This window comes from Oncorhynchus kisutch, linkage group LG10, assembly GCF_002021735.2.
Source record: "Oncorhynchus kisutch isolate 150728-3 linkage group LG10, Okis_V2, whole genome shotgun sequence".
Taxonomy (NCBI): domain Eukaryota; kingdom Metazoa; phylum Chordata; class Actinopteri; order Salmoniformes; family Salmonidae; genus Oncorhynchus; species Oncorhynchus kisutch.
In genome coordinates this window covers 60,299,320-60,315,965 of record NC_034183.2, presented here as the reverse complement: position 1 = coordinate 60,315,965, position 16,646 = coordinate 60,299,320, and the positions used below count along the sequence as shown (strand labels likewise).

Here is a 16,646-nt window from a genome sequence, read left to right as displayed (position 1 = left end):
CATAAGAATGCAGACCCTTTACTCAGTACTTTGTTGAAGCACCTTTGGCAGCGATTACAGCCTCAAGTTTTCTTGGGTATGACACTATAAGCTTAGCACATCTGTATTTGGGGAGTTTCTCTCATTCTTCTCTGCAGATCCTCTCAAGCTCTGTCAGGTTGGATGGGGAGCATCGCTGCACAGCTATTTTCAGGTCTCCAGAGATGTTCAATCAGGTTCAAGTCCGGGCTCTGGCTGGGCCACTCAAGGACATTCAGAGACTTGTCCCCAAGCCACACCTGCGTTGTCTTGGCTGTGTGCTAAGGGTCGTTGTCCTGTTGGAAGGTGAACCTTCGCCCCAGTCTGAGATCCTGAACACTCTGGAGCTGGTTTTCATCAAGCATCTCTCTGTGCTTTGTGCCATTCATCTTTCCCTCGATTCTGACTAGTCTACCAGTCCCTGCTGCTGAAAAACATCCCCACAGCATGATGCTGCCACCACCATGCTTCACCGTAGAAATGGTGCCAGGTTTCCTCCAGACATGGCACTTGGCATTCAGGCCAAAGAGTTCAAGAATCTTGATTCTCATAGTCTGAGAGTCTTTAGGTGGCTTTTGGCAAACTCCAAGCGTGCTGTCATGTGCCTTTTACTGAGAAGTGGCTTCAGTCTGGCCACTCTACCATAAAGACCTGATTGGTGGAGTGCTGCAGAGATGGTTGTCCTGGAGGTTTCTCTAATCTCCACAGAGGAACTCTGGAGCTCTGTCATAGTGACCATCAGGTTCCTGATAGCTCAGTTTGGTCAGGCGGCCAGCTCTAGGAGTCTTTGGGGTTCCAAACTTCTTCCATTTAGGAATGATGGAGGACAATTCCTTCAACCTCATGGTTTGGTTTTTGTTCTGACATGCACTGTGAACTGGGACCTTATATAGATGGCTGTGTGCCTTTTCAAATCATGTACAATCATGTACAAGTATTTCTGTTTTTATTTTGTATACATTTGCTACAATGTCTAAAAACCTGTCTTCACTTTGTCATTATGGGGTATTGTGTGTAGATTGATGATTTTTTAGATCCATTTTGAATAAGGCTGTAACATAACATGTGGAAAAAGTCAAGGGGTGTGAATACGTTCTGAATGCACTGTATAAGAGGCAATCTCTATCATTCATTCATGTTGCGTAAAAAGAGGAAATAGTTAATATTACAACAATATTGTGTGTCTGTGCACAGTCTATCTACGCACTCCCTCAGGGTTTTAATATAACCACAAATACAATGAAGTAAGGGAACAATGAATGGCAATGTAACATAGACCATACATCACATATCAGTTTGGAGACAGTCTTGACCTACAACTACTGTGGGAAAGACTAAGAGGACATCAATGTGTTGCACAAGAAATATAGAAGAAAAAAAATATTTTCTATAATGGATGTGTTTATTGGTCTTTTACAAACAACAACAAAAAAAGTCTAGAAATACAAGAAATAAAAGGAGATGATGAATACCTGGTCGTCAACAGCCAGTCCACTAATAATAACAACCTTCAGGATGTTAAAGCTTTGAACCCAATGAAATCCTACTTTCTGCCTGGCAGACAGAAGGCTCCATAAATCATTCTGTTATAACACTGGTTCGCACCAACACGATGGGAGAGGTGCTTATGGTATAATATTTCAAACAGTTCAAACACTATACACTTTTTTTCCCCTCATGTCTTTATTGAGAAGTGTCTTTCAAAAGAAACAGATAAACCTTTTTTCCCCCAATTTGTTATGGTTTAAAATAATAATAAAGACCTCAAATATGTAATTAGTAATTTATAAAATGGTAATTTATGTTTAACATTTAATAATCAAGGCATCAACAAGTGTGCATATTCAAATTGATCGATTGCTCTACCCTGAACCACTGAATTAAAACCAACGCTCTAACACTCAATAAAACATGAATTACCCTTCTGTAAATCATGCTAATATTATTCAGCCATTTGTAATGTATTGAAATTAAGGTGACACGAGATGTCAAAGAGACCTTTTTGAGATAAGTATTTTGTACATGGTACAGAAAACATAACTGAATAGCCAGAATTATACATAGCAATATTATAGTATGTCAATGTAACGGGATTCTTCTGTTGAAGGAGATGCGGACCAAAACGCAGCGTGGTTATTATGATACATCTTTAATAAAGATGAAAATAGAACAATATACAAAAACAACGTGAAAAAACGAAAACAGCCCTATCTGGTGTAACCAACACAACACTGGAGGCTCTGGCGGATCCTGGCAGACTGGCGGCTCTGGCGGCTCCTGGCAGACTGGCGGCACTGGCGGCTCCTTGCAGAATGGCGGCACTGGCGGCTCCTTGCAGACTGGCGGCACTGGCGGCTGCTTGCAGACTGGCGGCACTGGCGGCTCCTTGCAGAATGGCGGCACTGGCGGCTCCTTGCAGACTGGCGGCACTGGCGGCTCCTTGCAGACTGGCGGCACTGGCGGCTCCTTGCAGACTGGCGGCACTGGCGGCACCTTGCAGACTGGCGGCACTGGCGGCTCCTTGCAGAATGGCGGCTCCTTGCAGACTGGCGGCACTGGCGGCACCTTGCAGACTGGCGGCACTGGCGGCTCCTTGCAGAATGGCGGCACTGGCGGCTCCTTGCAGACTGGCGGCACTGGCGGCTCCTTGCAGACTGGCGGCACCTTGCAGACTGGCGGCACTGGCGGCTGCTAGCAGACTGGCGGCTCCTTGCAGACTGGCGGCACTGGTGGCTCCTTGCAGACTGGCGGCACTGGCGGCTCCTTGCAGACTGCCGGCACTGGCGGCTCCTTGCAGACTGGCGGCACTGGCGGCTCCTTGCAGACTGGCGGCACTGGCGGCTCCTTGCAGACTGGCGGCACTGGCGGCACTGGGCAGACGGGTGGCTCAGGCGACGCTGGGCAGACTGGCGACTCTGATGTTGCTGAGCAGACGGGTAGCTCAGGCGGGCACTGGGCAGACTGGCGACTCTGATGTCGCTGGGCAGACGGGTAGCTCAGGCGGCGCTGGGCAGACGGGTAGCTCAGGCGGCGCTGGGCAGACTGGCGACTCTGATGGCGCTGGGCAGACGGGTAGCTCAGGCAGCGCTGGGCAGACTGGCAACTCTGATGGCGCTGGGCAGACGGGTAGCTCAGGCGGCACTGGGCAGACGGGCAGCTCTGGCAACGCTGGAGAGGAAGGCTCTGGCAACACTGGAGAGGAAGGCTCTGGCAGCGCTGGACTGAGGGGCTCTGGCTCCTCTGGACTGAGGGGCTCTGGCGCCTCTGGACTGAGGGGCGGGAGCTCTGGCAGCGCCGGATAGGCGGGAGACTCCGGCTGCGCTGGAGAGGAGGAAGGCTCTAGCAGCGCTGGACAGGCGGGACGCACTATCGGCCTGATGCGTGGTGCCGGCACTGGTGGTACTGGGCCGAGGACACGCACCTCAGGGCGAGTGCGGGGAGGAGAAACAGGGAGTACTGGGCTCTGGACACGCACAGGAAGCCTGGTGCGGGGGGCTGCCACCGGAGGGTTGGTGCGTGTAGGTGGCACTGGATAGACCGGACCGTGCAGGTGCACTGGAGCTCTTGAGCACCGAGCCTGCCCAACCTTACCTGGCTCGATGCCCACTCTAGCCCGGCCGATAAGATTAGCTGGTATATACCGCACCGGGCTATGCACCCGCACTGGAGACAGCGTGCGCTCCACAGCATAACACGGTGCCTGCCCGGTCTCTCTCGCTCTCCGGTAAGCACAGGAAGTCGGAGCAGGTCTCCTACCTCCTAACAAGAAATGTGAAAAACCGAAAACAGCCCTGTCTGGTGTAACCAACACAAAGACAGGAACAATCACCCACAAAACCCAACACCAAACAGGCTACCTAAATATGGTTCCCAATCAGAGACAATGACTAACACCTGCCTCTGATTGAGAACCATATCAGGCCCAAACACAGAAACAGACAAACAAGACATCCAACATAGAATGCCCACTCAGATCACACCCTGACCAAACAAAATATAGAAACATACAAAGCAAACTATGGTCAGGGTGTGACAGTCAAGCACACATTTGGGCTGTCTTTCTAAAAAAAGGGCCTTTGTTCCAAGTCTGACAAACCTAATTCCACACATTAACGTACACCACTTAAAGTAGATTGATATGTCAAATATAAAATGGTGGGTTATTGGACAAGGTTATATTGGTAAAGTTAACAGGGTCTTTTGCTGGTCATATATATAGGGGGAATGCTGAGGCAACATGGCGTGGTACAATCTAATTTACTACAAACCTGCTACCAAAGATTTATTCACAGTTATTTTTATCCACTAAGTGGATTGCAGTATCTCTATGACAGTGGTGGTTTTGATGAAAACATTTGGTGGGATCATCATTTAGGCTACCATTTAAAAATAATTCCCTCGCTTATGCTGTGCTTTGTTTTACATTTCCTGGTCCAATACTGTACAATCATGAAAGACACATGTTTTTACCGACTTGTGTGCAGTCGTCCACCTGTGTGCCAGTAAACCAGCTGAAATGACAGTGGTTAATTCTAGCTAGAGGGCTGTTTGATTCTAATGGCTGTTCCAGGGAAGTAGCTTAACATAATTATGGTAAACTCCTGCTATTTGTTTTCGAGTGCCTATGCACACTCAGACGCCTATGCAATTTAAATGCACTTTTATCTGCAATTGATGTTAAAAACGAATCCAAGGCTTGATGTGCGGTATATTCATATAGAGGAGATGATGGATTTGCTTGGCCCTGCAGCTTGCCATAGAGGGGTAAGGCAGAGTAGTGGGGTCCACTGCTGGTGTCTGGGGTTAGGAGGACAGGGGTAAGGTTTGTGGGGGCAGAGGCCATGCTGCGTGTGGGCTGGAGGGAGCTCGTCTACTCTGGTTGGGGATCTGCTGGCGTCTCGTTGGCATTGGCGTCCGTGGTCTTGTTTTCCACCTCATCGTCGGATAGGAGGTCGAGCGATGTTCCCTCCACCTGCAGCTGACGCCTGCCTGAGCGGCTGGAGGAGAAACTGACGGGGCCTCCACGCCTGCAGGGGACAGAGGGGGCCAGGAGAGGTATTAGTAAAGAGGACCCTCAATTTGGCCAATATACACAGCTGTTTGTGTGTGTGTGTGTGCGGGGGCTCTAAATACCTGAGGCGGCTCTTGAGTGTGTTGACCTCACGGCTGAGAGTGGCCTCAGTGGCATCGTCCAGCTCCCTCTGCAGCTTCCTGCGGTAGGCGTTGGCACGTGTGGCCTCCTCCTCAGCCTCCTCAAGCTGCCTCTTCAGCTGCTTCATGCGAGAGTTGGCCTTCTCCATCTGACCCAGCCAAGATCACAACAGACAACAATGATGAACAGTCAATACTAATACTTACAATACTCAGCAGTCCTATGGTCCAGTGGTTACTGGAATTAACCTACTGTAGGAAAGACTCCAATCCTAAATCTTCACACCTATCCAATCCTGGCCCACCTTTGCAAGTTGTACTGAATTGGATAGAAATCCTTCTTTAGCTGTGGAACATCTTAAAAATGGACTCTGCAGAATTCACCTCATTTCTGTTTGTGTCAAAACAAGCAGTCATTGTGTAGAGAATCCATAACCAAAAATCTATATATTTTCAGCTGTTGTACAAAACCGAAAGTAAAAGACGCAAAAACTAAACTTAAGAACGCAAAGCATAGAAATGGAGCACTTAGAACAGATCTATCGCTTCTTAGACTTGTTTTCAATGAGAATTAAATATCTATAACTCAAATGTCTATGTTAATTTGGTTAAGTCTCCCAAAAAGTTACATACTGTAGCTTTAATATCTGGGACGTCCAAACTTCAGTGACAAGCTCCTCACCTGTTCCTTGTACTGGTCGGAATGGCGGCGCTCGTCCTCCACCTGCATGCACACCTCCTTCAGCTTCTTCGCTGTCCGTCTCACAAGCTTATTGGCCGCTGCTCGCTCCCTGATAGGAGGACAGAGGAATGAGGTCATAGGACAGTTAGAGCACCACAGGAACCGCACTGTAACAAAGGCTGTCAGTCATAGATCTTCAAGTACATCTCTTAAGATTGCTTTTGACTCATTACATTGATCACATTAACATTTAGATCACATTCAAGAACCTCTCTTCCAACGGGCTGAGCTTGTTCTAAGGCCCTCATGAACTCCTCCTGAGTCTTGGTCTCCTATTTCACCTTGTCTAATAAGGTATGGAGTTGTTATAAGAGAGTTGCTGTGTTTCTCACTTAGCCTCCTGCTCCAGCTGCTCCTCCAGCTGCAGTATCTTGGCCTCCAGGGCGGTGATGGAGGCCTTGAACCGGCTCTTCACGGAGCCCTCCAGCTCGCCCAGCTTGGCCCGCAAGTCCTTGTTCTGCCTCTCCAGCTGCTGGCGCGCATTCTCACTCTTCTGGGTCATGTTGCGCTCTGCCACAAGCTCCAGGGTCAGGGTGTCCATCTGGGGGAGGAGAGGGGGAAGAGAGAGGTGGAGAGAGGAAAACAGGGAATGAAGGAGAGAGGGGAAAGTGAGAGAGATAAGAGTATTTTTTATGGTAGGGCTGAATAATGGATTGTTCCCTGGTGGTAGTAGGATCTACAATCTACTCTGCGAGAACAAATGATGCTTTGCATTTATGTAATGATCTGTTGACAGTTGTGACTGGTGTGGTAGTGACCAACTGGGTTTACAGAACAGCAAATATACAACAAATGTACTAACGTTAGTATTTTTGTTTAGTTTACAGTCACTAGGCAGAGTGGCACCTTTTCAATGAGGTACGGTCAGAGATTAATAGATCCATCTGTGTTAAGGTGCTCCTAACAGTATACGCTGATGAAGACAGCTTGTCGGTCGGAAAGGTTGGATATTAGGTTATTAAATGACTGAGTCTGCGCTAGAGTGTGCAGCTCTCCTTTTCAAAGGTCCTCCTAACAGCCATTGCAAAGCTATGTTCGATCTGTATCAGACCAGAGTCAACTGAAGTGGAATAGGCATTTTACATTCCATAATTGTAACGATTCTCCTCGTAGGTGGAAGGAGGAGAGGACCAAAGCACAGCGTGGTAAGTGTTCATCTTATTTAATGATGAAAGAACACTTCAAAATACAAAACAACAAAGTGATAACCGAAACAGTTCTGTCTGGTGCAGACACACAAAGACTGAAAATAACCACCCACAAAACACAAAGGAAAACAGGCTACCTAAATATGGTTCTCAATCAGGGACAACGATTGACAGCTGCCTCTGATTGAGAACAATATCAGGCCAAATACAGAAATAGAAATACATAGAAAAACTAACACAGACAACCCACCCAACTCACGCCCTGACCATACTAAAACAAAAGACAAAACAAAGGAACTAAGGTCAGAATGTGACAATAATAAAATGTTACTCTAAAGTATCTTAAGAAGATAGAAGCTAATAAATATGTTTTATGTTTACTGTATATTGTATAGGCTGTAAATGTGTCTTTACGTTTGTCTATTAATGGCAGCACCAATTCATCGAGTCAAATTCTGTGAATGTGTGAATGTAGGCCACTTGGCCAATAAAAGTTGTTTTGATTCTGATAGACAGTAACGTTACTTTGAATGTCCTAGTCTCTTCCCATATCCCATACAATCACACGTCAGTGGCCCAGGGAGCGTGGGAGAAAGATAACCCAATGTTTTCTCAATAAAAAACAGGTGTATTGGCAAGAATCTAGTTATTTTGTATATTTTATGAAATAGGAATAACTCTGAATAAACGATCAATTAATTTTGTAAATAATTTTTCAACATTTTGGTGTGTGTGAGATTTGTTTACTATTTATGCTGGTAACGCGTAGATAGGCGCATCATAATTTGGTTTATGACATCACAATGTGAAATGGGCAACATATTTTGAAGTTCTGTCAAATAGGCACAGTCTACAAATACACTGAAATGGGATGTTTGTGTTGCTGTAAAAAGGTATGTGTCTATTCTGGGCTAGAATTTGTCTAATTCTGTTACAATTTAGAGTATATTCTATTCTTTTCAGCTATTACTAGTTGTTTCATTGTCTATTTATTTGTGCCAAATGGCAGGATTTGGGACAGAGGGTATAACTGTATGGTTACAATGGTTTTATTTTTATAAACATGTATTTTTGCTATTTGTTAGCCTATGATACAGAATTCAATATGATTGGGCGACGAGTTCTTTATTTTATGGTCAGATCATGTGGTTTGGGTGTGACATTTGCTGCTAGTTCAAACATAACATATATAATGTTTCTCCAAACAGAAAAAGAAGTGCAGAGTTCGCCTCGGGATTGGGAGCCGCTGTCCATCGCCGTTCCCAATCCCACCCAAACTGACGTCATTGGATGCCGGCATGGTAACTGCGTCAGTTTGGAGAAACCGGGAGAAGAAGAACGTAAAGGATCACCACCAACTTGAATCTTCCTTTGTCTCTTCTTTCCATTTGAAACCGTCTACAACATCTCTGACGCCCCTCGACCCCTTGTCTGGCCGAACACCAATCTGCACTCCCTCACCCCCCTCACCCCCTGGATCCCCTGTCAGATCCCCTTCGACTCTCTTCAAGTTCTTCGGCCTCTCTTCCCTCTCCTCTCTCCACATGTCATCTCTCTCTTCTTCTTCTTCTTCTTCTTCATTGGAAGGATCACAGACCTCCTCCCCTTTTAGTGCTTCTTCTGTTTCCCTGGCTGTCTCAACTCAGTTTTCCTCCTCCTCCCCTGCCCCCCAGTCCTCCTCTCCAAACCCCCTGGACCACCATGGAGAGACCAACAAAGACAGTGAGACTGCCAGGTACTGCAGCCTGATATCAAATTTCATGCCAACCAACACCATTAGATTGAAATGAAAAAGACAATATAATATACCTAACTTAATGCATATGTCTGTGTGTCTTTACAGAGATCTTATGAGCTCTGAGGTCAAAGAGGTGGGGGCAGTTGTTCCACAGACAAAGAGAATGGTACCCCTATTTGTTGGCATCGCAGGTCTGTAAACGGGTGCCATTTTTTGGTGCTATTTGTCTCAATTCATCTTTGACAAAGCTTCTCTCTTACCGCTCTCTGTCTCTCGGTCTCTCTCTGCAGAGGCCTCCATTGACCTGAAGACTTCCTCTGTCTCCTTGGAGAGGTAAGTACTGTATACAATAGCCACCTTCATCTCACTAAACTCTACATAAGAGTGGTCACTCACACCATGACATGGTAAGGAATATATGTATGCCTGTACATTAAAATAGTGTTCAAACAGACCGATTGGTGTTGAGCTACTGCTACTGAGGCCTCTACCCTGTCTCTCTTCCTCCAGGCCATTGGTCAGGTCTCGGGAAGCCATGGCTTGCCTCCCCAACCTGGTCAGCAAGAGTAGCACCCAGCTGGGGGAGCAGAGCTGCACAGGCGAGGGCGAAGACAACACCAAGCTCCTCGGGTAAAACACACACACATCTACACACACACACACACAAACCTACTCTTATCTATGAGATCTGCTTTTTGTTTTAAATAATTCAGTGTGGTACTCAGAGTTATCTTGTGTTCATGCCTTACAAATCCATTCATTAGTTTACCTTTGGTCCACTGTTCAGATATTAGTGTGTAACTGATGGCTTCTTTCCTACAGGTTGCCTAATATTGGCAACACCTGCTTCATGAACTCTGCTCTGCAGTGCCTGCTGGGGCTGCCAGCATTTTGCAGAGACATCCTGAGACAGCAGAACATCTGGATTTCCTCCCCCTCCTCTAAACTGCTATGGTATACAGCCTCGCTCTCACCCTCCTGTCCCACCTGTACACACACTGACCCACCCACCTAGACGCTTATAGTTACAGTACACAAGTTCCGCCTCGATGTATGTGTCAGTGGAGGCTGCTGAGGGGAGGACGGCTTGTAATGATGTCTGAAACGGAGCAAATGGAATGGCATCAAACACACATGTATGTTTGTATGTATCCATCTATCTATCTATCTATCTATCTATCTGTCTATGTATGGATGGATGGATGGATGGATGGATGGATGGATGGATATATATTGTCCTTCGTACACTCTTAGTGTCTCATGATTTTTAAGATAAAAACAAACCCAACTCAGCTTCTGATTAACACCAGAGATGATTTCCTGTCACAGTCAGGAATGAGTTGAATCATATTTGACCAGAAGCTCAAGTAGAAGCACAGAGCTAATCTGTGGCCAAGGTGAGAGATTGAAACCTGAATGCATGCTCTTTGTCTCCCTCCACAGCTGCTTTGCCAAGTTACATCAGGCCAGGCTTTCTGGAGGCACTGTTAATGCTAAGAACAAGGAAAATAAGAAAATCCTTCAAACAGTCAAGCGCTGCCTTTCCGTTGTCAATGAGGACTATGAGGAAGACTATGAACAGGTAAGATATTATTTGCTAAAAGACTCACTTAACAATAAACCTGGGACACGTGACAGTGTTTTTCCTCAGCTCTGTTTCAGTTGTAGTTGTTTATGTATTTTCTGCTTCTTTCCCATTCTTCTCTTAGGATGCCCATGAATGTGTGTTGCTCCTCCTCTTTCAGCTGAAGGAGGAGGGTATGGCATTAAAGGGCTCACCAGAGCCATACACCTGCCCCGTGAAGCAGTTAGAATTCAAGCTGAAGACTTCCCGTACCTGCACCAGGTAACAGCTGTCATTTGTATACGGTGTACCTTGATGTCTTCATCACATTTGTGAGGAGGTTTAATGTCAGCATAACATGCAGGATACAGAGGTAAAGCATTAAGATAGTGTGTAGAGGGATCAAAAGGTTTGTGTTGGATAGCTGATGCATTTCTCTCCGTACTTCTGAAGCTGTGGAGTTATAGTGTATGGTCAGGAGGATTATAATCACCTGTCACTGAGCCTGAGCCATTACCTGACACACAGCCTGGACCTCTACTTTAAGGTCAGCACTTAGCTTAAACCAAGAGTTAGTATGTCAAGGAACACTATCATTAATGTCATAATGTTCATAATTGTATTGCTATCCTTTGTCACCTAGCCATCTGCGTTAGAGTGTGCATGCAGGGTGTGCTCAGGCAGCACAGCATCTGTGACTAGGCACTTCCTCACGCTGCCCCGGTGAGTCCCCCCATCATCATCTCAGATTGCAATTGACAGTCCTGATCTAACTCACCAAACTGGGTTATTGAATTGAGTACAAGACTGATTCCTTTGTCTGTGTGAATGCCTGCCTGGTCGTCTGTCTGTCTGTCTGTCTGTCTGTCTGTCTGTCTGTCTGTCTGTCTGTCTGTCTGTCTGTCTGTCTGTCTGTCTGTCTGTCTGTCTGTCTGTCTGTCTGTCTGTCTGTCTGTCTGTCTGTCTGTCTGTCTTTGTGAATGCCTGCCTGCCTGCCTGTCTGTCTCTGAGCAGGGTCCTAATGCTTCATATCAAGCGATTTACTGCAGGCTACTGGGAGCCAGAGAAGTTGGATGATCCCATGTCCATCCCTGCAGAAATAACCCTCCCAGCCGTATGTGGGAAGACAGCCCATGTCCAGTATGGAGCCAGGTTGGTTTACACTCTGTTTGGGGACATTGCACATTGAGTAGCCAACACACACCATGATTTTCACACACTAGATATTTATTTTCAATGCCATCAATTTACACAGGGCAAGCTCCCTGGGTAGAAACAACATGGACAACACACCTGCAAACTCCCCGAAAGGCACCCTTGATAGACCAGGTAGGACATTGTGTTACTGACTTCATGCAGAACACCCTCTCATGAAACAGGACTGTTGAGGAAAGCAAGTCGGAAGCTGAAGTTAAGAGTATATTTGTTGATGGGTTTCCACTTCACTTTCTGGTTTGTATTTACACTATATTTGATATACCCCCACCAGATTCAAATTCCTCTGACCAGCTAGAGAAACCAGCTGACAGTGAGAAAAAGCAGCAGGCAGCCGCTGTGGTGAGGAGAGAGAGAGAGAGAGAGAGAGAGAGAGAGAGAGAAAAATAAATAACAGATAATTAGATCCAGTTGAGATAGTGGGCGGATCAAGATAAGGCAGTTATAGAAGGCACCCCTATCCTGTCGACAAAATAACAATCCTATTATTAAATGTGTTTCCTTACAGAGACACCAGCCAGACAATATCTACAAATTGTCAAGTGTGATCTCACATCTGGGAGACAACATGTATACAGGTATGCAGGCATGCAGGTAGGCAGGCATGCAGGTAGGCAGGCACGCAGGTATGCAGGCACGCACACACAATTATGAAAGCTTAATGTACACTCTATTTTGTTTCCCTTGTTCCCTAGGCCACTACATCAGTGATGTTTTGGACAGCCGTGGCAGTGGGTGGCTCTGCCTGGATGACGCACATGTCTTGAGGACAGATGAGGCCACTGTGCTGAAGGAGATTGCACAGACTGCCTACATCCTGTTCTATGTCTGCAGGTAAGGCTCTAGGCCACAAATTTGAGAAGAATGTCACAAATGGAGTCAATGACGACAATGAGTTATCAAGAAAAAAAAAGTGTTTACCAAAGCTAGAAAGATGATTCCTTGACCACGCATTAAGAGTTATCCCTTTAACCTGTGATCCCTCTGTATGTGTTATTTTTCAGACATTGTATGTACATGTAAGATCTCCCTGTCATTTCTCATTGAAGTAGAGAAGGTGAAGGAGACCAGGCCCCTCACTACCAGGAGAAGCACCAGGAGAACCCATCATTAAACTCAGGGAGAGGCACAGCGCTCAGGGACCACCTGGAGTAGCACGTACCACACACCAAGAAACATCAGATTAATCGAATTAGGCTGCCCTACACCACCATCAACTGCCTTAGACCACCATCAAGCTGCCTTAGACCACCATCAAGCTGCCCTACACCCCCATCAGACTGCCCTACTCCACCATCAAGCTGCCCTATACCACCATCAAGCTGCCCTAGACCACCATCAAGCTGCGTTACACCACCATCAAGCTGCCCTACACCACCATCAAGCTGCCTTAGACCACCATCAACTGCCTTAGACCACCATCAAGCTGCCCTACACCACCATCAAGCTGCCCTAGACCACCATCAAGCCTCCCTACACCACCATCAAGCTGCCCTACTCCACCATCAAGCTGCCCTATACCACCATCAAGCTGCCCTAGACCACCATCAAGCTGCCCTAGACCACCATCAAGCTGCCCTAGACCACCATCAAGCTGCCCTACACCACCATCAAGCTGCCCTAGACCACCATCAAGCCTCCCTACACCACCATCAAGCTGCCCTACACCACCATCAGACTATCCTAGACCACCATCAAGCTGCCCTAGACCACCATCAGACTATCCTAGACCATTAGGACATCACACTGCCCTAAACCACCTGGACACCAAGCTGCCCTAGACCACCAGAACACCAGGCTGCCCTAGACCACCAGAACACCAGGCTGCCCTAGACCACCTGGACATCAGGCTGCCCTAGACCACCAGAAGAAACAGCCTACACCACAAAGCATGTACCCACTCTAGGCCATCTACTGTATGTTTACAATTATATAAATATAAAACATCTCACCGACCGAGTGCAATTAATGTTCTTTTACTGTACATGGTAGTGAATAAATGTACCTACAGTGCATTCAGAAAGTATTCAGATCCCTTGACTTGTTCCACATTTAGTTAAGTTACAGCCTTATTCCAAAATGGATTCAATTATTGTTATCTACCCCATAATGACAGCAAAAACAGGTTTTTAGATTTTTTTTGCAACTTTTTCAAGGAAACATAAAGCTAAACTATCACATTTACATAAGTATTCAGACCCTTTACTCAGTACTTTGTTGAAGCACCTTTAGCAGCGATTACAGCCTAAAGTTTTCTTGGGTATGACGCTATAAGCTTAGCACATCTGTATTTGGGGAGTTTCTCTCATTCTTCTCTGCAGATCCTCTCAAGCTCTTTCAGGTTGGATGGGGAGCATCGCTGCACAGCTATTTTCAGGTCTCCAGAGATGTTCAATCAGGTTCAAGTCCGGGCTCTGGCTGGGCCACTCAAGGACATTCAGAGACTTGTCCCCAAGCCACCCCTGCGTTTGTCTTGGCTGTGTGCTAAGGGTCGTTGTCCTGTTGGAAGGTGAACCTTCGGCCCAGTCTGAGATCCCGAACGCTCTGGAGCTGGTTTTCATCAAGCATCTCTCTGTACTTTGTGCCGTTCATCTTTCCCTCGATTCTGACTAGTCTACCAGTCCTTGCTGCTGAAAAACATCCCCACAGCATGATGCTGCCACCGCCATGCTTCACCGTAGAAATGGTGCCAGGTTTCCTCCTGACATGGCGCTTGGCATTCAGGCCAAAGAGTTCAATCTTGGTTTCATCAGACCAGAGAATCTTGATTCTCATGGTCTGAGAGTCTTTAGGTGGGTTTTGGCAAACTCCAAGCGTGCTGTCATGTGCTTTTTACTGAGAAGTGGCTTCCGTCTGACCACTCTACCATAAAGACCTGGTTGGTGGAGTGCTGCAGAGATGGTTGTCCTTCTGGAGGTTTCTCTAATCTCCACAGAGGAACTCTGGAGCTCTGTCATAGTGACCATCAGGTTCCTGATAGCTCAGTTTGACCAGGCGGCCAGCTATAGGAGTCTTTGGGGTTCCAAACTTCTTCCATTTAGGAAGGATGGAGGACAATTCCTTCGACCTCATGGTGTCACGTCTAATCAAGGTGGGTGGAATCAGGCGCAGAGAGCAGAATGCGATATAGAGTTTATTCTCCGGTGAACAAAACAAACACGGTCAACCCAAACACACACAGGGTGAAATTATCCAACACAGGATAACAGACTAACCGGAGAATAAGAAACACAATAACACCGACAGAAGAAAAATGAATGACAAAATAAACAATCCCGCACAAAACAAGGGTGGGACAACCTACATTATATACAGACACTAATTAACTAAACAACACACAGGTGAAACCAATCAGACAAAACCAACAGATACACGAAAAGGGATCGGTAGTGGCTAGTAGGACGGTGACGACGACCGCCGAGCACCGCCTGAACGGGCAGGAGAGCCAATCTAGGCGGAAGTCGTGACAGTACCCCCCCCCCCCAGGCTCCCGCTGCGCCGCCACCGTCCTCTAGGACGACCCGGAGGACGAGGTGCTGGGCGATCCGGGTGGAGGCGGTGGAATTCTATCATGAGAGAAGGGTCCAAAATGTCCCTCACCGGAACCCAGCATCTCTCCTCCGGGCCGTACCCCTCCCAGTCCACGAGGTACTGTAGGCCCCCCACCCGGCATCTCGAATCCAGAATGCCTTGAACTGTATACGCCGGGGGCCCCTCGATGTCCAGAGGGGGCGGAGGGACCTCAGACACCTCACCTTCTTGCAGGGGACCAGCCACCACCGGCCTGAGGAGAGACACGTGAAACGAGGGGTTAATACGGTAATACCTAGGAAGTTGTAACCTATAACACACCTCGTTTATTCTCCTCAGGACTTTGAACGGCCCCACACACTGCGGCCCCAGCTTCCGACAGGGCAGGCGGAGAGACAGGTTTCGGGTCGAGAGCTAGACCCTGTCCCCCGGTGCAAACACGGGGGTCTCACTGCGGTGCTGGTCAGCGCTCCTCTTCTGCCTTTCTCCCGCTAACCGTAATGAGTCCTGAACGGCGTTCCAGGTGTCCTTGGAGCGCTGTACCCATTCCTCCACCGCAGGAGCCTCGGTCTGACTCTGATGCCATGGAGCCAGGACCGGCTGGTAACCTAACACACACTCAAAAGGAGACAAGTTAGTAGAGGAGTGGCGTAAGGAGTTCTGGGCTAGTTCGGCCCATGGAACATACCTAGCCCACTCACCAGGCCGGTCCCGACAATAGGACCGCAGAAACCTGCCCACATCCTGGTTAACGCGCTCCACCTGCCCATTACTCTCGAGGTGAAAACCTGAGGTTAAGCTAACCGAGACCCCCAGTCTCTCCATAAACGCCCTCCACACTCTGGATGTGAATTGGGGACCCCGATCAGAGACGATGTCCTCAGGCACCCCATAGTGCCGGAAGACATGGGTAAACAAAGCCTCAGCAGTCTGCAGGGCCGTAGGAAGACCAGGCAACGGAATGAGACGACAGGACTTAGAAAACCGATCCACAACGACCAGGATCGTAGTACTTCCCTGGGACGGGGGAAGGTCGGTAAGAAAATCCACCGATAAATGTGTCCACGGCCGTTGTGGAACGGGGAGGGGTTGTAATTTCCCTCTAGGTAGGTGCCGAGGAGCCTTGCTCTGAGCACACACTGAGCAGGAGGAGACATAAAATCTCACGTCTTTAGCCAGTGTGGGCCACCAATATCTCCCTCTCAGACTCTGCACTGTCCTCTTGATACCAGGATGACCCGAGGAGGGAAGAGTATGAGCCCACCTAATCAGCTTGTCCCGGACCACCCTCGGCACGTACTTGGTCCCTACTGGACAGTTAGGAGGAGCCGGCTCTGACCGTGAGGCCCTCTCTATCTCAGCATCCACCTCCCATACCACCGGTGCCACAAGACATGACGGTGGAATGATGGGAGTTGGCTCTACTGACCGTTCCTCGGTATCATAGAGGCGAGACAGTGCGTCAGCTTTGGTGTTTTGGGAGCCTGGTCGATATGTGAGGGTAAACTGGAACCTAGTAAAAAACATGGCCCATCTAGC

General features: G+C 47.7%; 2 protein-coding genes across 4 annotated transcripts; one reads left to right on the top strand and one right to left on the bottom strand.

Annotated features, from left to right (window-relative positions):
* Positions 1–4,112: 4,112 nt before the first annotated feature.
* LOC116375892 (myosin heavy chain, embryonic smooth muscle isoform-like) lies at positions 4,113–7,096 on the bottom strand. The gene is made up of 5 exons (XM_031834405.1): positions 6,758–7,096; positions 6,244–6,452; positions 5,852–5,960; positions 5,152–5,318; positions 4,113–5,045 (listed from the first exon to the last, which is right to left on the bottom strand). Exons 2-5 carry the CDS (start codon positions 6,450–6,452, stop codon positions 4,889–4,891), a joined length of 642 nt encoding a protein of 213 aa, XP_031690265.1. The 5' UTR covers positions 6,758–7,096; the 3' UTR covers positions 4,113–4,888.
* A 2,224-nt stretch (positions 7,097–9,320) lies between these two features.
* Positions 9,321–13,522, top strand: LOC116375748 (ubiquitin carboxyl-terminal hydrolase 37-like). 3 transcript variants are annotated; one of them, XR_004211124.1, is made up of 11 exons: positions 9,321–9,427; positions 9,620–9,751; positions 10,241–10,379; positions 10,507–10,643; positions 10,815–10,908; positions 11,005–11,084; positions 11,376–11,513; positions 11,617–11,690; positions 12,085–12,154; positions 12,272–12,410; positions 12,626–13,522. XR_004211124.1 is itself a non-coding variant. In XM_031832817.1 (10 exons), the coding sequence occupies exons 1-10, from the start codon at positions 9,333–9,335 to the stop codon at positions 12,729–12,731; spliced, it is 1,134 nt and encodes a 377-aa protein (XP_031688677.1). In that variant the 5' UTR covers positions 9,321–9,332; the 3' UTR covers positions 12,732–12,966. The 3 variants fall into 3 exon arrangements, 1 of the variants encoding a protein (XP_031688677.1); XR_004211123.1 differs by having other exon boundaries at positions 12,085–12,170; positions 12,626–12,738; XM_031832817.1 differs by lacking the exon at positions 12,085–12,154 and having other exon boundaries at positions 12,626–12,966.
* Positions 13,523–16,646: the final 3,124 nt, after the last annotated feature.